The sequence below is a fragment of the Rhipicephalus microplus genome, chromosome X, assembly GCF_043290135.1.
Source record: "Rhipicephalus microplus isolate Deutch F79 chromosome X, USDA_Rmic, whole genome shotgun sequence".
Lineage (NCBI taxonomy): Eukaryota > Metazoa > Arthropoda > Arachnida > Ixodida > Ixodidae > Rhipicephalus > Rhipicephalus microplus.
Genome location: NC_134710.1, coordinates 408,276,767 through 408,297,526, shown reverse-complemented (window position 1 = coordinate 408,297,526; position 20,760 = coordinate 408,276,767). Strand labels below are relative to the sequence as shown.

At 42.1% G+C, this 20,760-nt stretch overlaps 1 protein-coding gene across 2 annotated transcripts in view; it reads left to right on the top strand.

The window, feature by feature from the left end:
* LOC119160969 (uncharacterized) overlaps positions 1-18,899 on the top strand; it is a 71,508-nt gene extending 52,609 nt beyond the window's left edge. For both annotated transcript variants that reach the window (XM_037413263.2, XM_037413264.2), the window contains one exon: positions 17,988-18,899. In XM_037413263.2, coding sequence (XP_037269160.1) covers positions 17,988-18,386 — 399 coding nt within the window. In that variant the 3' untranslated portion in view covers positions 18,387-18,899. The remainder of the gene's footprint in view (positions 1-17,987) is intronic.
* Positions 18,900-20,760: the final 1,861 nt, after the last annotated feature.

Below are 20,760 nucleotides of genomic sequence, written 5' to 3'. Positions count from 1 at the left end.
TGAGTGTTTGGCATGATATTCTTGCAAAGCCAGAATTTTCTTGATGAGTGCAATCTTCTCATGATAGCTTTATATGTTACCCTGCTCAGGGATCTTGTTTCACCACCAGTAAACCACAATATAACAATGAGCAGTAGCCGTTTCAGGCGCATGCCAATGCCACCTTAGAGAAGGCCAAAATGGCAGTTCTGAGCTCAATTAAGGTTTTTGCTTGGAGACTATGTTTTTAAATTGCAACCCTGTGACATGCGTGCAGTAGATAAACATTACTTTATTCCAGTTTGCTCATTATTGTCAAATCGTTCCAACTTGCCTGCAAGGACCTCAGCCCTCTTGATTTGCTGCGTGGAGCCCACTGTGCAGCTTCATGCAGAGTCTGTCTGAAAAGGTTGCTGATCGCTGTGTTATATTATCAAGCATGGACTGGAATGATCTGCTAGTCACATGTCATCTATATTTACTTTAATATCTCAGATTGCTGATGCAGTGTTGTTGATAAATAGTGCCTTAGATCTTCTCAAATATTTATGCAACAGTATAAGCTAAGTTGTTGAGTTGCCTTTAGTGTTTCTTTAACTCATCATAACTACAGGTTTTCTCGCTCACTTTAATCCAAGTGCCAGCCTAAATGATCTGCACACCATTGAAATAATCTGAACGCCGAGCTATTTAATCCATGTGCCAAACATTTAATCCAAGCGCCAACTCACTCAGGCCGCGTGCCATTGAGTTTAATCCAAGTGCCACCGTGTTTAATCCAATTGCCAATGACTTTAATTCAGGTGCCAGTCAGTTTAATCCACGCACAAAAACCAGAATACGGGGCGTAAAAACGGCAGTGCAATTGAAATGCAGTTCCTACAGTATAAAAGACAATAGTCGGAAGGTAGAATCAATCATTATTATTTGTATTCACCGATAGTATTCTTCAAAAAAATTACTGCCGTGGTTCGCTTAAGCCATGTTTGGAGTGCTTGTACTTTGCTATGCGCAAGTTTGCATAATGAGTGCTTGGCCCAGGTGAAATAAATTTAATGAAAACGAAAAAAATGCAGGAACATATTACTAAATATTTTGCAGTGCAATGAAATTCAGTATCCGTCACTGAAGCTCATAATTGGCTTTGGTACACACTACAACATTACATGACCAGGACAGGTCATGTAATGCGAACGACACACTATGTTTATTGGAGTGCCGGAACGCATACTAAGAGATTAAAAGCATGGTCGTAGGCATTGGTGGGTCAGACAGCTACATAATCAAGAAATTAGGAAGCCGTCGCGCGGCACGCACTGTGAATTAGAGATAATTCCAATGTTTTTTTTCCTGTAGTGAACATAAAACGTAAACTGATCATCTTGATGTAGCAATAGAAGTTTCATTTTACATTATTGTATGCTCTTATTTTTTTTATTCAAACAAAGTTAAATATATCCAATGATACGAACAGTACTGATTGTTCGTTTAGCTTGTTAGTTTTGTGACGTACTTGACAAATACGATGAAACGAACACAGAAGAAACGAAATGATAATAACACACAACTGACCTTGGGCCTAGCTTTCTTTTTTTTTTTGCACGGCATTATGCCTCTCATCGCACATTGGAAGCTTGCGGATTCAGTGCAATCACTAAATTATTTGTTCTGTCCCCCCTCTCTATCTCTGCCGACACACACACACGCACACACACACACGAATGCGTGCGTGTGTACACATACATACATATACATATACAGGAAAACAAGAGTGATTACTACTAATTATTGAAGAAACGCAACATAGGCACTGGTTATTGTATTTATTAAAACAGAACTGTATCATAGGGCTCAGAGACGGATGTTCACAAGTCATCTTCACGCAAAGCGGCAGGCACAAAAGAGAAATTGTGCCGATCAAAGGCCGCGCAGTCCATGCACTGTATTTGTTGCATTGAGTGGCGAGCCGCATCCAGCAAAGAACACCTGTGCTCCTTTTTCGTCATGCCTTGCGGTGTCACTAAAACTAAATTACGACGTTCGCTGAGGTAGGCCTTCACGTGTGGATTGAATTTCGAGAAGGCTTCTTCTATAGGGTTAAAGAAGGGACTGTATGCTGGCAGGCGCTTAATAGAGTGCATGAAGTTAGCCAAAGCCGCCTGTTCTGCTCGAGCGTGAGCAGGTGCATTATCAAAAAAGAATACAGCTTCGGTATTTGGCTCATCACGTTCTACGTGGGCCGAAACATCACTGAGGAAGTCATTAAAAACAACGCAATGAACTTTGTGCACCACAGTCCAGTGAATAACTTCATTTGCGGACATGCATGCTATAATGTTCAAGTTCACTCCCTTTGTCGTTGTGGTCATGTGCACAGCTGGTTGTCCTTTAGCTGCCCTGCTGAAGTTCCTGGAACACCAGATATTAAAGTTAGTCTCATTCAAATAGAAGCGGCAAATAGAAGCCATTGGGCGTACAGCATGCGGCTGTGCTTGATATCATCACGGTTGCGATCTGTGGGCCTCTGCGTCACTAGCTTCATCGAGTAGCAGTGGGCATTCAGCAAGCAGTCGACTGTGCTTGCACTGATTGTTACTCCTGGCATTTCTTTCTCCAGGGCCTCCTTTATTTGCTTCAATGTAAATGTACAGTTTTCGTCGACAATTCGTCTCAAAGTACTCACGAAGTCATCTCCAAATTTCTTTTTTGAACCCCCAGCATGCTTTGATGTTTCTCTGTCGGTAGCGGCAATCAATCTTGCTGTTTTAATGTTGATGCCTAGAGCGTCGGCCAGTTGCTTTAAGTCACCGCCACGCCTGTAAACGTCCACAATCCTAGCCCTGTCGACCACCGATACTCTGCTGTTTTTTCGACGAGGTTCGTCGAGGTTCCTAAAGTGTGATCCTCGTTTGCGTCCAGCCATGACTTCAAGCAAAGCTCTCTCTTCGTCTGCAAATGTTCCCGTATGAAAACACACGTTTCAAGTAAACACGCTTCAGCTACACTAAGCGTCGTCTGTTACATGAAAACCGGAGTATCTATTTTGATGCTTTTATAACAACTTATTTCCACATGAACCCGATTAAATGCAAGTTTGGTATTTTTAAGTGGTTATTTCTGATTTCAAGAAGGAATTAATATCATCTGTCGGTCACTGTTCTCCCTGGGCTGAGCAGACGACTGTGGTAGCCTCAGCGCATAAGTAGCCAAATGCCGTCTGCTGAGCAGACGACACGAATCTATACATATGCGATGGTGTAGATAGTTAACCGGAATGAAGCAGTAGCAATGCAATAAAGACTAACATGAACTCTATGAGCAAATACATTTAAGTACCCATAAATGCAATTACTACTGACTGTTTTTTTTTTATTTTGAAGCTATGACACCAAAATGTTAAGGGGAAGTCGCACTACGCACTTCATTTCATAAGCCCTACCATGTATAGCCGAGGGAAAAGTTCTTGCTGTTATGCCATGTTTACGTTATTCTGACATTTATACTATATATAGTGGCTAACTGTGTGTTTCTAGCGCATGGATTAAACTGACTGGCACCTGAGTTAAAGTCATTGGCAATTGGATTAAATACAGTGGCACTTGGATTAAACTCAATGGCACGCGGCCTGAGTGAGTTGGCGCTTGGATTAAATATGTTGGCGCTTGGATTAAATGTTTGGCACATGGACTAAATAGCTCGGCACTCAGATTATTTCAATGGCGTGCAGATTATTTAGGCTGGCACTTGGATTAAAGTGAGCGGGAAAACCTGTAGTTATTACAAAAAACACAATGCAAAAAACACAATTCTCTGTTCGTTTGTATCTCTTGTGTTGTTTTCTTGCACTATATATGAAGTTGTTATGGATAAGAAACTACTAGCCTGTCAATGTATTCTGAATCCCTTTAACCTGTCTGATCACTGACAAAGTCCATGTTAAAAGCATCTGTCAATGACAAAGTTTAATGGAAATGCATTCTTTGCAAACATTGTTAACCATTATTTTCCTTGCGTTCCATTTTTTCTCTCTCTCACCTGCCATCTTTCTATTCCTTCCGGGCCTTTTGATTCTCCCCCCTCACACATAGTAAAATGGAGACGATCAGACTGGTCCCGGATGAAGGGCTGATTCTTTAGTAAACATCCTCTTTTACATTCTTTTGAATTCCAAAGTGTTGCCGATGAAATCCGTCACTCTGAAATGGAAATGCAGTACTCTCTCCAGTCGCAATTGCTGCACATGATTCTGGCTCACTCCGCAATGTTAGCTGACTGTGTAGTGCAGTGCCAGCACATTCCGGCACCCCAATACATGAAGTGCATCTCATTCATGCGCTGCTCTTTATTTATGTCAGCTGTTGGCCAATACCATCCTATCTGCTTCTTGACGTCAGGCAGCAGGTGCCAGCAACTCCAAAGCAAGGGAGCTCAGGCCTCTGTATGAAAATGAGAGCGCCTGAGTAAATGACAAATTCGTGATCCGCTTCTGACCTCTTATTGCAACTCATGACTGTAAGAAATGGCTGAGCTTTTTATAGCAGTGTTGCCTTTCTACAGGATGTGTTTTCTCATCAAGCCTGAGGTGTGCTTCGTGATCCCTTTGAGCAGTAGCATGGCCTCCAAAGTGGCAGGTGCACGACATGTTTTTTTTTTTTTTTTTTTTTTTTTGGCGTCCCAATTGCACAGAGAGCGCCTGTTACCAGAGATAGGCATGGTCCGCTCTTTTTTTTTTTTTTTTTTTTGCGTCGCGGTGCTTTTACAGAGGATCGAAAAGGCTGCTGCACTGTTGGCACAGTTTGCATGTGACAAAAAAAATGATTTTATTTATTTATATAACTTTGCACTTATTGGGAAATGTCGGGTTAAGGTGTACGAAAGGCAAATTCAATGCCGTCGCATATATATTTGCTAATAGGTTTGTTTGTTTTTTTGCTGGAGATTCGCACTGCCCATAATAGTACACTTACAATTGTGATGCATCCGCAAGAGGTCTGCATGTGCTGGAAACTTACTATGCTTCGAAGTTTGAGGGCAATATACTGGGGAGCCCACTGACGAATAAGAAAAAAATGACAGCCTGATCCACAAGCAAAATCGGAAGAGTGCCGCGTTCTACTCTCACGGGTTACACTCGATTAAATGCCTTTTCTTTCCTTTCGTGAGCTAGCGCTGCTTTTCATTGTAACTCCTTTTCAAGAATTCATGCAAACGTGCTGATGTAATACAGCTGGCACGAAAGCCGCGCATACATAGCGCACAACACTTCGCACTAGCCTGCAAGGCTTCCCCGTGTTCTCTTTCCAACTACATCCCGTCGAGCCGCAGAAGCAGGAGACAGTGGGAGGGTGGAGGTGATCGCCATATGTACATTGCCAGCGATGAGCACAGGCTGGTTACAGGGGCGTTTTAGTCACTTATGGTCGCCCATTCACACTGTGAGTTTTATGGAGTTTGGTGGATATGTTGGACAATGAAGAATGAACATGATCGAAATCTTCTGCTTGTTCAAGAAGAAGGCAACACACGTTCAGTTTGGTGTAGCTCGTATGAAACGTTGTACGTGACATAGCAGTGATAATTTGCACTTTTTATTTCTTCAGTAGTTTACGTCGACAAATACTTAGTTTTCTTCGGAAAGACGCAGTTGTGCTGCATGTGCGACTCTTTGATTTTGTTGCAGTCGAGAGAGTACAGTAAGTGAACACGCTACTGAAATTGCTATTGTGCTACTAAAACATAGTCGAAATACAAGTGACGAAAAAAGAAACAATGACAACTGCGGTACTTTCACTGTGAAAGATGTGGGGAGTAAATGTAGGTCTGCTAATCGAAGCCTTCTCCTATGTTCCTTCAAAATTACTTATCGCCTTACTTCAGTGACATGACCAGGGCACTAAGTAATTTAGAGCGTAACTGTGCTTCGGTTGATCACCTCATAAATATCCGCACGCGATAAAGTAGTGAAATGATGTGTCATAATAAAAGAGCAATTTGACTGAACGATTATAATTAGCCCAGTTTTCACCAATACACATATCCAGAAAAATGAATATATTTCTCAAATCAAGGTATTTAGCACTAAGACAAAACGGACCGTAATGAAGAAAAACTAACACTGTCACAGACGCATTTATACCTCTTTGCAATATCAGGAAAATTGAGCAGTTGCTTGTCTTTTTTTTTTTTTTCATAAATTGGACCAAAATAAATGCAGCAACAGAAAAGAAAATGCTTGCCTTCAGTGCAGCCACAAGATTCTGGCGGTGATTTTTGATCGTACTTGAAAAAAAAATGCGCATGCTGGAATCCCATGTGCTCTGCTTTCTGCCGTGGTCTCCGCTGCTGCCAAAATCCACAGTGAAAGCGTCCTCTCACAGTAGCCGGGCATGCGAGGAGAAACTCATTGGTTTTGGAGAGGGCAAGAATTCGAATGGCTGGAGAAAAACACGCCGCCTACCAGCCATCTCTGAAGTTATGGCAGTAGCATAACTAAAACACTGCTATTTCTGACAAAACTATTAAAACATGCCACAAGGAGCTTCTACTCCATCATTTTCATAACCTGAAAATGAGGCGCATCATTTGCTAAAACATGTCATCATCATGAATTGAAATGTGATGAGCAAATCATGAACCATGACAACTGTTATAAATAATTAATCAAAATCACTGGGGCCACGAGAAATGTTCAAATAAGTGGGTTTTCGAATTAACAGAACATGCAAAATGGGGGATGCAAGGAACTTGAGATATTCTAGGTAATCAGGGCTGATCATTTGCTGTACAAGCTAGTTTGCGGCTCCAAGGTTTATGTTTTCTCTCAACACCTGGTCTTAATTTAGTGGCGAACACTAAGAAACGGCGGGCCTCAATGTTGCCACTGAAAAAACAAACAAAGAAACCGCTGCCGTGATCACCTGAAAAGCGCACCTGCGCAAAACAAAACGTGCTTCACTGCAGCACAGTAATGACACCTGGGCAGCATGTCGCCTGCTCCTCGTTGCGTCAGCATGTCGTGATGCGACCATTCGCCCATTTTTTCTGGTAAAATAAATAAATTAATAATGGCCACTGTGATGAAAATTGCAATATGTTTTGGCTGAAAAGCACCGTCTTTGAAGCCTTCAAACTCATTTTTTGAAGTAGGCGTTGCAGGCAAGAACTCTGCCAGCAGTTTAAGTGTGCAAATCGCTACAGCAACCGGCAGTTGAAGGTTCGCATATATTGCGAATTTCGCCAAACTGTCCTTTAATATGTTTCTTTACAATTCCCAAAAAAAGCAGTAAGTCATGACTAAAGGCCGGATTTTCAGGCACTAAAAAAGTGTGTTTTAGGCACCAAAGACAGGCAGGTAAAACACCGTTTTAGCCCCTCAAAATCATTATTATAGGAACAATAAATACCTACGAAAATTGAAATATTTCAAAACAACCACGTCGGTGACTTGTATCTGCGGAAAGAAGCAAGAAAATGGCATTGTTTAAGATTGCAGGAATATACCAACGATCGAACATAGGCATGCATTTTCCACGCGATTCGCAGTATTTGGTCTTTCGTTTTGTAGTCTTGTATTGTGCGTCAAGTGTCCATCATTCAATTACCACTTTCCTGGGTCTTTTTCGTTTCAATAACCAGACCACTGATACTCCAGAAGGGAGGAATGCTAGGTCTAATCACGTAGGAGCTATTTCCCCCTATCGGTGAGCACCTTAAAGAGCCCCTCACTAGGTTTTGGTATTTCGAGCTGACAAGCATAATGTTGCACTGAGCACTCCGGATCATTTCTGTTAAAACTTGCATAATTACAAGTCGCGAAAAGACGCTCAATTTTTAATGAATGCCACTTGCCCGTCTCGCGAGCGTGCGCCCCAGTATCTAGGGAGTGACGTACAGCAAGGAATTATCCCGTGTTCACGTAGCTTCTTTATATTGACATTGGTGGGCTGACGTCGCATACCGTATACGCTCTTCATCACAACTTCATCAAATGCAAGCTATATCTAGAAAAACAGACGAAAAATATCCCGCCTCCTGTTGATGTTCTGCATTTTAAACGGTACCTCATTAAGAGCGTCGAACGTGGCATTGCTCTACTTGCCATGTGCAATTTGTGTGTTCTGTTGTGTAGCAGGAATGAGGAGTACTTTGGTTTGGGCTAGCTGCTTCATAATATTTGGAAGGGAAGCGCAAAGACAAAGGGAAAAGAAAAACAGCGCTCTTTGTCTCTGTCTTTCTTTTCCCTGTGTATTTGCACTGCCCTTTGAAAATTAGTATAGAAATGAGTGAAAGCTAAGAAAAATAATAAAACATGCAAATGTAATCTCGGCTTATTAATTTTATTTTTGTTTTGAATAGCCTCAAGATGCTATGAAATGTATTTCTCCAGCCCCAATACTGAAGAGAACAAGGAAGAAATAAGGCTCGCAATAGCTACATGGGAGGAGAGGCAAGAGATTCAAGCTAGCTTGCTTCTTCGCATCATGCTTTGGAGGCTTATAGCGAACCAATGTGAAAAATCACTGTGGTGGAACGCTTTTCATTGGGCACGCAAGAACTTCTAGTGTTTAACTACAACTGACTATGTCATCTAGAGAGAAATGCTTAAAAAGTAAATTACAAACAAAACAAAAGCCACGTGCACATCACATTTTTTACCCAAAGGCGCTGAGCAGAAGGGTTACATTGTTAAAGAAAACACACCTTCATTAACGCAACACACTTTTTTCTTTTATAAGCCATTTCATTCTGTCATAAAACTAACAAAAAACAAATTAATATACGACATTCTTAATCTATACCATTGTGCAAAGAGGACTCTTTAGATATATTCATTTTTGAATCCGAGTTTTGTCATGAAATGCTTGAGATAGGAGCTTTGACCACAGTTTAATTTGATGCAGTGATAGTAATTTCCATCCTAGTTCATTTTTCATATTGTTACAACTGTCATTTTTGAGTAATGCCTTAAAACAAACGTTGAAGCCCTGTTCTGTATTTTTTCATGTTTGTCACTTAAAGAGATATGACAAGGGATCTCATATGAAACAAGCGTATTCAAGCATACGGGTAATGTATGCTAAATACATCGTTGATTGTAAACATGCCGGCGCCTGCCTCAGACTTCGCTGCACAAAGTATAACGATTTGGCGACCTTGGCCACCACTGAATCAAGAAGAGCATTCCATGAGTGGCCCTCCATGATTTTTCATTCATTCTCCAGCAACCCGCAGCTGCCCAGAAAAACCTGCTGTTCCTTTCCGACCTCAACACCCAGGTTTTCAGGGTGGTTTCTCAGTTCCTTCAGGGCACTAGACAGCTATTTGTAGAAGGTGGTCGCCACGTCCTCGTCCATAGACGTTACTTTTATTTTCTTACCCCATCTTTAATTCTTTATCCTCCTTCCCCTGCAGACGGTGAGACGTGCTTCCACTGAGGGCTGCAGAAATGGCGTCTTTTGAACTCCTCATGCTCCTCCTTCAATCGCTCACAGCATGTCAGCTTTGCCTTCGTTATGTTTTGAAATATCAATATTGCCTTCTTTATGTGAATAATGGTTTCACACCATGCTCTAAAACAAAATTTGGGCATGAACAGCGCTCGTATAGGTGCTCATTGGGAAAATAGGCATGTATAGGCACTTATAGGCATTTAGACACGAACACCCAAAAGAGGCATTTATAGGCACTATAAAACACCATAAAAGCCCTTCTTAATCTCTAATTCATGCTCATATATCAAAATGGTACGAATGGAACGCAAGGAACCAAATAGGCATTTGCCTATAATCCGATCTCTAGTCATTACGCGCTGACGTTGCGAGAAACATGCATTATGCTGCTTGCACGTCACTGCTGTATTGCAGTGAAGCTCATCTTGTTTTCTGCACGCACACGTTTTGGTTGACCACAAGACCGGTTTCTCTCTTTCTCTCTCTCTTATTCTTTTGTGCTGCTCGAAGTAGCGGGGCTGAGCTTCTTCAGCTTCCACTGAGTATTTGTTGATCCTGAACCAACTAGTCTTATCATTGCTGGTGGCGCACAACTGCCTGATTCAGAACTGCACGATGATGACAAATTGGTTAGACAGTCGCATTGAGCAGGTGAAGCCATGCCCTGTAGTCAGGTTCATTCGTAAAGCTGCTCTTTAGGTGTGTTTTAGAGGAGGCCATTGGCTGCAGGTTACTGGCCCTAAGATGCTCCGAATTGTCTTTAACTGGTTGTGGAAAATCGTTCCTGTCAGCAGGCAAGGCACGGGCAGATTGGTCTTGCTCGAGTTCTCTGCTATTGTGTTGATGCTGAATCATCCAGTGTCGCTATTGCTGCTATGCCTGGGTGTGCACTCAGTATAAAGTCTATTTTGTTCTTATTTTCGCCATTGGGGCTCCTTCATGTCCACTTACGGTTTCCTCGTTTTCGAGAGAAGGTATTCAAAATTCATAAATTATTGCGTTCTGCAAAGTCTACTAGTAGCTCCCCTTTGGCATTTCTAGTACCGATGCCATAATCTCCAACTGCCTGGGGTACAGCCTGTTTCTTCCCTACTTTTGCATTGAAGTCTCCCGTCAGTACAGTATACTGTGTTTTTACCTTACCCATTGCCGATTCCACGTCTTCATAGAAGCTTTCAACTGACGCGTCATCATGGCTGGACCTAGGCGCATAAACCTGTACCACCTTCATCTTGTATTTCTTACCGAGTTTAATTACGATACTTACGACCCTTTCATTACTTTTATTAATGCTATAGTATTCTATGTTGCCAGCTATATTTCTGTGCATAAGGAACCCCACTCCTCGTTCTCTTCTGTCAGCCAAGCCCCGATAGCAAAGGACATGCCCGTTCTGTAGCACTGTATAGGCCTCATCTGTCCTCCTAACCTCACTGAGCTCCATTACATCCTATTTAATGCCCTCTAGCTCCTCGAATAGTGCAGCTAGACTAACCTCACTAGGTAAGGTTCTGGCACTAAACGTTGCCAAATTCAAGTTCCAGTGGCGGCATGTCCAGATCCAGAGATTCTTAGCACTCTCTGCTGCGTTGCAGATCTTACCGCCGCCATTGTCAGTTGCTTCGCAGCCGCTGGGGACTGAGGGCCATGAGATAATTGACGTATGCATGTGGGAGGCAGTGGCAAATCCTTTTCTAGTGAGTGAGTGCATTACCGACGGTGGTCACCGTTGAGGCCGCACCCTAGGCCTCTTAATGAAGTTCTATCACCATGCGGACTTTTTTTTTAAGTCCAGTTGGGAGCTGCGCGGCACTGGGATTCGAGCCACGGACCTCTTGCATGCAAGGCTGATGTTCTAACCACTACGCCATCGCTGTCTTTCACGAGGTTTTCTTTCACGAGACTCTAATTTAATATAACAAGTTATCACTACGATGAAAAATCTGTAAACAGTGATTGTCTTGACCCGACGTTTCGGCAAATGGACTTGTCTCCCTCAAGGCTAGCCTTGAGGAAGACAAGTCCGCTTGCCAAAACGTCAGCTCGACACAACCCTTATTTACGGATTTTTTATCGCAAGCTTCCATCTTTCTCCACCTACCGTTTTTTATGTTATCACTATGTAATATATGCACACAACACAGGTGAAATAAAAACATCTAAAACAAAAGTATTAAGATACCTAATAAGATATCGTTAAGAAAGACGGGCCTTTAAAAATTAAATCTTTTTTATGCTTCATAATTGTTCTAGCAATGTCACTTCATTAACAATCATTATCGATGCAATGAATCGTGATTGATCGTGATCGATGCAGCGATAACATAGCGGGTGTCATTTCCCTGTTTCAAGAATATTGTACAGTGTTTTTCATGCAAGGCGTTCGTGCACCAACCGTGAGACAAGAGCTTACGCAACGGGTACTTCCACCTGGCACGTAATTCTGAGCGGGCGGATATTAATTCCGTTAAGATGACACACGTAAAATTAATGACACACACCGGATGACCACAATTCACTTTACAGTAAACTCTTAATGAAATGAACTCTGTTAAGACAAATTCTTACTTAAGACTAACAGCACGGGAGTGTTTGTTTGGTTTCTCATAGACTCAATGCAAAAAAATCTGTCAAGACGAACCATGTAACGGGCTAAGACGAACTATCACAGGGACGGAAAATGATGAGAATTCAGTGCAACAAACATTAGGAGTCTTGATGTGGGCATTCAGGCGAACAAGAGGAAGCAAAATAAAAAAAAATAGAAAAAGTTTCTGGTGCATAAATTTGAAGCAAATCGAAAGCAAATGGCGATTTGGAGGGAGAAAGCGACTTGAGTGGAAAAGAAAGGTCAGCGCATAAGACTGGTATCTCTCCCATCCCTGTAGGTGGTAAAAGGTCAGGCTTTATCAGCAAAGAAAGTAATAAAAAGTGTTAATCTTTTCGTGTTTTCCTTGCGTTCTTCAGTTCCTCAACTGGGAAACAGAAGAACACAAGAGCTTGGGTAGAGGGGAAAATGCAAATGAAGGTTAGTGAAAGAAAAAAGCAAAATGAAAGGGAACATGAGAACAAAAATTGTCTGTGCAATATATTAATATGAAACTGAAACCACATATGCGGCACTAGTACTCCCATTAGAGAAGTCGGATGCATTGTCAGCACCTGAGCACTTGTTTTGGTCAGTTTCTGTTGTTTTGCATAGAGCCTGTCAACTTTCTATCCGTTCCTAGTGAAATGTAGCTAATTGAGATGTGCTATTTTTTTATGAAAGTGCACGGCAAAGGAAGGTTAGTTTGTACACCAAATATTGCTGCGTAAAGTCTTTTTTTTTTGTGTGTGTGCCGAAGGCTTGTGATCGGGATTAGCCTAAACTGAGCTCTTCAGCTGCATTTCGTTCAGCATAAGTTATTTTGGGCTGAAAATAAAATATTTGAACCTCAAAGAAAAGCTTGCAGACTTTCATAAGCAACTTGGCATATACTGGCTTTGTCAAGGTAGTGGTATGCGATTGAGGCATATCAAAAAGTGATAGGAAAGCCGGTAAGACAGCCTTTCAGAATGTGAACAGCCAGAAGAATAAATTTTTCATTCTGTAGGAAAATTGTGCTTTTCTCTTCTTCTTTCTCTTTTTGTAATCATCGAAAAAGGGTTGTGCTAAAGTTTTATTGTTAAAATGTGGCATCAATTTATTCATGAGCATAATTACTATATTTACTTGCATAATAAATGAACCCTCAACTTCAGTCGTCAAAATTTGGATTTTTTTCCCCCGTGGTACAAACACACCTCCTACATTCATCTGCTGCAGTCCCGTTAAGCGACACCTAGCGCCTGCTTACCCTTTGGATCTCTTTCATTTTTTATTATGTCAACCCACCTCAGCTCACTGTTTCCCCTCCTTCGCCTGTTGCCGTATTGTTTTTCTTTCTATCTGTGCGTGGCACGTCCCCCATCTTTGTTATATGTGTGCCACAGCGAGGTTCATGAATGGTGCGAACGGTGCGAGTGTATTTTCGAGTGACTATGACTGAATTTGCGTTCGCAAAGGGTCATTCGTCGCTATCACTTTGTAGGTTTCTGGAAAACTATAACAAATCCCTTATTACCCAGGAAAAATTGTGACGATTTCTTCAACATTGTAGCCCCCCCGATTCTGACTTCTTTGTTCGCCGCGCATAGTGGAACTTCTAATGTGGAAGCGGGGTGGTGGCCGTATTTTGTTATTAGTCTAGTTATCGACAGTTGGTTTTGATGTTTCGGGGTAGCTTGCTAAAGTGTTGGTTACTTGCTAGAGTGTCAACGTCATCGTCGTACGAGGTTGTCGCAAAGTTGGAAAAGTGAGGCGTAGCGTCATAGCGCGCGCTTCTGGGTGCCCTTCAGATCTCACGGTTGCAGGTAAACGATTGCAAGAAAAAATAGCCGCAAATTGCTTTTATGGCGTGCACGAGCGGCACGTGGACAGCTTGCAGAAGATAGTGCCATAAACCACTGAATATGAGTAAAGCGCAACAAAGAACCTGTTTGCAAACAGTCTACGCATATGGGAAATGCTGAGCGACCCAACTTTTTTTTTTTTTACATTACAGCAATTTTCGCTCATTCGGAAAATGTTTTTATAAAATTTGTCCTGTATGAGAAACGCATCCGCAACTTTGCTCTGATTTTTCGAGAAAAAAAAGTGTGGTCATTACGCGAGTAAATATGGTACTATGAACTCTCGAAATCGAGCAGTCTGTAGATTAGCCTAAATAGTCTACTTGAAAGCACAGTTTTGATCAAGCTGAGCCAAATAAATGCTTTTTCTTGTTCCTGATATCTCCACTGTAAATATACAGTGGACTGCTACGAAACTCGAAGAGGCAAGAAAATTTGTTCCATTTATGAGAAGTTTCATTTAAGCAAAGCCCACGAAATGAATTAATACGTATGACTTTATTTTAAAAGCACAAACTGTGGTTGACTGAACAAAAACATTTTGAAGTACACAGTAACACAACTATAGTTGATTAGAAAGAAAAATGTTTCTAATATTGCTGACTCAGAGAAAAGGAGTTGATAACAATTTGCTTGGCCTTTTTCAAGCACTTTCTCCCATAGTAGGAGTTCATTGCTGAAAGGCTGCGCAAGAACTCTTTGCCACCATCGGGCTCAAAGTACAGGATCGCAGCATTTCTTGCTGCACTGTTCACCACAAAAGAGGCTCAGGATCACACACCATCTCGTTATCACTTGATCCTCATCTTGAACTTCAGCTTAGGTTCTTTAAGGCTAGACTATCGAGGCTGTCCTCAAGTTCACGACGAGACGTCGATTGCTGCTCGGCATGCGCCATGGGCGTGGCCGGACATGTGCACTCGCTGGATTGACTTGGCTAGGCTGCACTGGCTAGAATAGGGAAGTGTGATGAACACGCCAGCTAGCGCGTAATACCTTGGGAGGAAACCGCCAGATGGCACTGGCACATCTTTGCACGTCATGCAAGGCAGCGATGCACTGCGCAGAGACGGTAATCAACCATGTGCGCGGGCAATGTGAAACATTTAAAATGTATTTTTTTGCTCGTGTATGGCCTCAAATGGTGCCCGAAAAATTATGTTAATTAGCTTCTGGAAAACAGGATGCCGACACGGGTGCGCGACTGAACTAAAATAATGTCAGGTCAACAGGATGACGAAAGTGAGAACGTGACGGCACTGAAACGTTTTATCGATGTGAAATGGTAGAGGAGTGGAACGATGAACTCGGCTGTGAGCCATTGCTTGCAACACCTTCCACTGCGAATCATCATTTCCTGAAGCTCTAATCTGTAAATAAAGCCCCATCATTCCTAGCGTCATACTCAGAGATGAGAATCACGAGCAATATCTGGATGAAAACCTTTTCTTTTCTGCACACGGGTTATACAATGCATTTCCGAATAGTGAGTCACTATCTCATGGATTTGCCCATTTCACTAACATCATGGATCATGGAGTCACTAACATCATGGATTTTGCCCATTTTAGTTTCATTTAACCGGTGTAAGCTAAAAAGTGTTCCGATTACCCAAAACTTTTTATTAATAATTATATAGGCGACCAATCAAATGTGCCTGGATAGTTTCGTTTATGCGGGTTTTCCGTTCAACCGAGTTTCACTTAATGGGAGTCCACTGTACATCATCAAGTGTTTTCATGCAACATATTTGGGCATAGTTGCCATGTTACCATTTGGTTTTTGGGGGCACTTCTGATGAGACCAACTCCTGATGAGAAAAACAAATGATCGTGGTCCCTTGGAGTTTATCTTAAAGGGAGTTTACTGTATAATGCATGCAACATTGTATATTTTCTCCACCTGGTTTGTTTACTTACGAAGTGTGTCATGTTAGCAGGTTCTGTTGGTTGTTTTTTTTTCTCATGCATCGTCTGCATTTACATCACTCTTATGGCACACAGCATAGTGCATATCCCAAAATACATTCGAACATAGTTATATCAAAGCCACATATATAGAATTTTTGGGTATATCGAGCTCGCAAGTTATCCCCTTGAAATTCCTTTGTAATAGTATAAAAATTTTCACGTTTATATCAAACGGTATTTTTACCCAGCTTTGGATATAGCGAACGTCGCGTGAGCTGAATGATGCACTTCAGCACTCCCCCTCCTCACCCCTCTGCGATCTCCGCGGCAGCGCGTCTCCGTGTGCGAGTTTGAAGGTGCAGTTTTGCACTCGCAGCGCCTCGCAACCTCCGCCTGGCACCATGCGTTCGCCAAAACTCGAAACGCTAAAAAAAAGGTAAGGGTGACAGGGTTCAGACTGCACTATTTCTAACTTGCAGAACGGCGTTTCTTTCTCTTCTTGTTCTCTAACTCGTGCTTTCTCCGTGTACTCGTCGGCTCGGGGAGCAGGAACGGAAGAGCCGACGTCCATGTTTTGTTTTGCTGTTTTGCGAGTTTCTATCAGCCAACCACAGCTCGTGCCTTTTGCTGTTGCCCTCGCTGGTGGACATCGTCTCATGAGTGCTTTGTTGCTTCTGCTCTCGCGACGCCTGTGTACCAACGCATGTGCAGTATTTTTCTTTTGCGTGTGTGGTGTGTAAAGCCGCTGTAGACTCCTTGATATGTCGACTTCTCGTGTAGCTATGGCCAGCATCACGAGACGCAAGACCCTTGACTTTGCGACGAAATTGAAGGGTATTCAGCGTGTTTAGGCGGGCGAGAAATTTTCGACCGTCGCTGACAACTTCGGGATACCACAGAGCTTTTTGAGTACCTTGTTTAAAAACAAGGCTGATATCAAGGCAAAGTCGCCGGAGCAGCAAATGTCGGGAGCATGTCATGTGCGCGCTTCTGCCCACTGGAATGTAAAAAAGGCACTCTAAGCCTGAGTTTTAGGAGTGCACGCGAAGAACATTCCAGTGGATGGCCCGATACTGATTGCCAAAGCCTAATGGTTTGCCGCTGCACTCGATGAAACGACTTCGCCGACAACAGCGGGTGGCTTCACTAATTTAAACAGCACTACAACATCGTTGGCAAAACAAATTCTGGTGAAAGCGAAGCTCTGAGCAGCCAGGAGATCCTGTAGTGGATGACGAAGAAGTGGCCTGAAATCTCCGCAAAGTTTTCTCCCGCGGAGATTTTCAATGCCTGGCCAGACGTGAAGACGGACACAGTGGACAACTGCTTACGCAAGGCAGGTTTCGAGACGGCGGAACTTGCGGAAACCGGTGAAGACAACAACGAGTGCGCAGACGATGAGTTTCGTGAGCTGTTATCTCGCTTCCCAGCATCAGTTTCATACAAAGTGTCTTCAGACGGCTTCGTGGAAGCGAATTGCAATGTCCGGGACGACATTTCATGTAACCAGGTAAATCGTTCGGACGAGGCGCTGGCTCGTCCGAACGACCAGCGCCTCGTCGTTCAAAATGAACTTCACAATGAATTCACAATAACTTCACAATGAAAGTTATGAACTTTCATTGTGAAAGTTCATAAAAGTTTGTTTTACCCAAATATCTGTTGCAGTTTTGTGTGAACATTCTTTGAGAAAAATAGATATTTTAAGGTACTCCACAGTTCCAAGCTTTCAAAGCAGCTGATCATTCTAACACCAATGTCATTGTCTTGTAACTGACCCATAACACATGCCACCATATTTTATTTCAAATAGATTTCGCCTGCCCAATAGAAGTTAAAAGTTATTCAAAGTGCCATTGTCTCTATGCCTGTTGTGACTGAAGAGAGAGGACTGATTGATGGAGTGGGTATAATGCAATATAAAAAAGCTGCAGCAATGCTACATATATTTTTTATGTTTCTCATATTAACGACACACAACTGTTCTATCGTATCTTCTACATTGTAAGGTCTTAATGCCATCATTTTCATTGCTCAAATTTTATGCTTCTATCAACTGTAGTTAACATGGAAATCTTATTGTCATACAACTGCAAATGAAAAAAAATTACTGAGCTCGTGTACTGTGCTGACAGACAGAGCTAGACATGACTGGACTTGCACTTTTGTGTTAATGCTGTCGCTCATTTTCTTTACCTACTAACCCTGGCTGCAGGATCACAGCCTTTCGGAATCGCATCCACCTTGTGAGCCCGCACCACCTCCAACCCACTCTGCCATACCTATGAAGCGAAAGTGCTACAGCGACAATGGTGTAGCTGTTGGTGGAGTGGGAACCTGCAACGTTGGTAGCATCCCAATGGGCCGGTATCGACGAGAGTCTCCCCTAGAGGAACCTTCCGGCTCGACAGCTGTTGTGGTGTCACCAACAGTTGGCGCATGTCGTGCTTTTGGTCTTATGATGGAGAACTGCGTCAGTGATATTCCTGAGGGCCCTAATCGAGACCTGGCAATGCTGGTCGCATACCAAGCCCTCGTGAGGTTCAAGCTCACACTCAATGGTCATGGCAGTGATGTAGTCGACATCACGCTCGGTGAACTTTTCAGGACTTGAATGCGTCGTCAGGTTCTAACGACCTGGCTGTATGTGGTGCACACATCTGCCTTTGCTGGCATTGTTGTACATTGCAGTGATTTTAAATCCACTGCCCTTTTTGCTAGCAGGAGTTGATCATAGCTGGATGTGTGTCCTGGTTAATTGTTTCTCAGAGAGTGAATTCGCTGTGGCAGATCTTGGGTTTCCGATCATGTTTGCAAATGTCTCATGGCATGTGTATTGAATTTGTGGTGTATAAAGAAAGGAGGATCGTGTGTTTTCTAAAATGAAAAAAAAAAAAAAGAGACCTGTCTGCATCGGTGACACCCACTGTGCATATAGTGATGCTGCTGGTCGCTATGTGCCCTTGTTAATTGTTTTACTGTGCATGTCACCACTGCCTTTTTTTTGGCTCTCTTGTCATAAGTGCTTATCAAGATTCAATAAAGTAGGTGTTCTACATTTGCTGCTAATGAAATGTTTAGGTACTAAGGTTAAATGTACTTTTAATAAAAGCTTAAAAAACGAAAATATTTTCGCACTCTTGTTCAATCGCTCAATATGCTGCTGATGAAGTGAGAATGTGCAGGATAAAAATTTCACTACTGCATCATTCAGTATGTCTATTGTTGACTTCTTTTTTAAATTGGTCTTATCATGCATATCACATACATCAGAAGCAAACTTTAGAGTGAAGAAAAAAAAGTCGACAAATTATGCATTAATTCTTATTTTATTCAGCTGCATGGTTTCCTCTGGAGCCCATTGCTGCATCTCAGCTTAAATCAGGAATTCAAGCATGAGGAGGTGAGAATTGGTCTATGATGGTGAAATCAAACATGCCACCATCAAGGATATCTTAAATTTTCAATGTCTATTCTCGCTATATGCTTGATCGTTTGTACAAAAGCGGTAAAATGTTTCCAGGTTATTACCTCATGTAATCCTATGGCTACATGACCTGGGTGTTCGTACACAGCAAGTGAGCTATACATCAAGTATTATCCTGGCATACAAAAAAAAAGCTCTAAACACACTAAGGTGTAGCTCAGATTTTTTTGTACCACCACATTGTCTCTCCACATATTGGAAGTACTGTAATATTGTGCACACATACAAATTTTTCTATGCTGCAAAAAATTTCAACGACTAAGTTTCAGCGCAATGAAACAAACATGCGATTGGTGGCGTATTTTTGTGGAAGGCCCTAGTACATGATGCCCCAGTCATAGAGGAGCACTACACTCGAGGGAACTATGGCGCTAGTGTATATAGGAGCTGCATTGTACAGTGCTTGAGCCAGCATGGGAATGATGAGTAGTACACAAATTTGTCTAGTATTCGTACTTTCAGCTCCGTTTGGCTTCGCGTTTGGCTTGGAGCCACTTTGTCATGTAACGACAATGAGCAAATGTTCAGCAGTTGTATTTTCACCTTTTAGACTCACCAATTCAAATCGCATCACGAAGTTCCCAACGGTTCATTCTTTTATTTGAAACAAAACTAAGACACAGCAATGGACAAAGGCACAAGTATGTTTAAAGTGCGCAAGGACAAAGAATAGGCAAATTTGTGTAAAACCTATCATTCCCATGACGGCTGAATGATTGTAGAACCAAAGTCCCCTTTAGTTAATTTTAGAAAACTCTATGGCCCCAGTAACCTGCATTCACTTTGTTCTTTATTTTTGTATATTGCAGAAGCTCAGGCCCATGTAAACATGGCAATGCTGAAATAATGGTTTCTTGTTTTCCCAAACTTTCTGCCTTGCTTAAGCTGCCAAATACATTGTCTTGTTGTGGAGCCCCTTGAGGGAAACATGGAAATCGTATGAAGTGGTACGAATACTCATGTAACATACGTCACTTATGATGTCAAGTTATCACCTCATCATGTGACATTATGTCATTATCATGGCATAATTACATAACCTCATATGATGACATGATATTTGACAGTGTCACTTGGTCAAAGGTCGGTCAACCACAGTGAATGTACAACACCAGGTGAGGTGAACAAAGCTAAAGGAGGATGGGGGAATAATGGAATCGACGCGAATGTAATGTTAATACATTACACTGTGGCTCATAATGTCTTGCATTAAATATGGTCCCTGATTAGATTACCAAGTTTCAAGCAGTATTCTGCCTTGAGGGTCTCAATTTTTTTACTTTTGCACTTACTGTAGCTTGAAACGTGAAAACAAAAACTTCATGCCAGGCTTCAGTCATGCACATTCATGGACATGTTTGGCATATGTGTAAACTACTAGCCATAGTAATGTGGTTGTCATGAAAACCGTTTGAACAAAGCAGGGACATCTTTAATGTCCTCCTTTTCTACTCTAGTAATCGAATGAGAAAGAAGTCGGTAGAAGTACTAAGGACACACC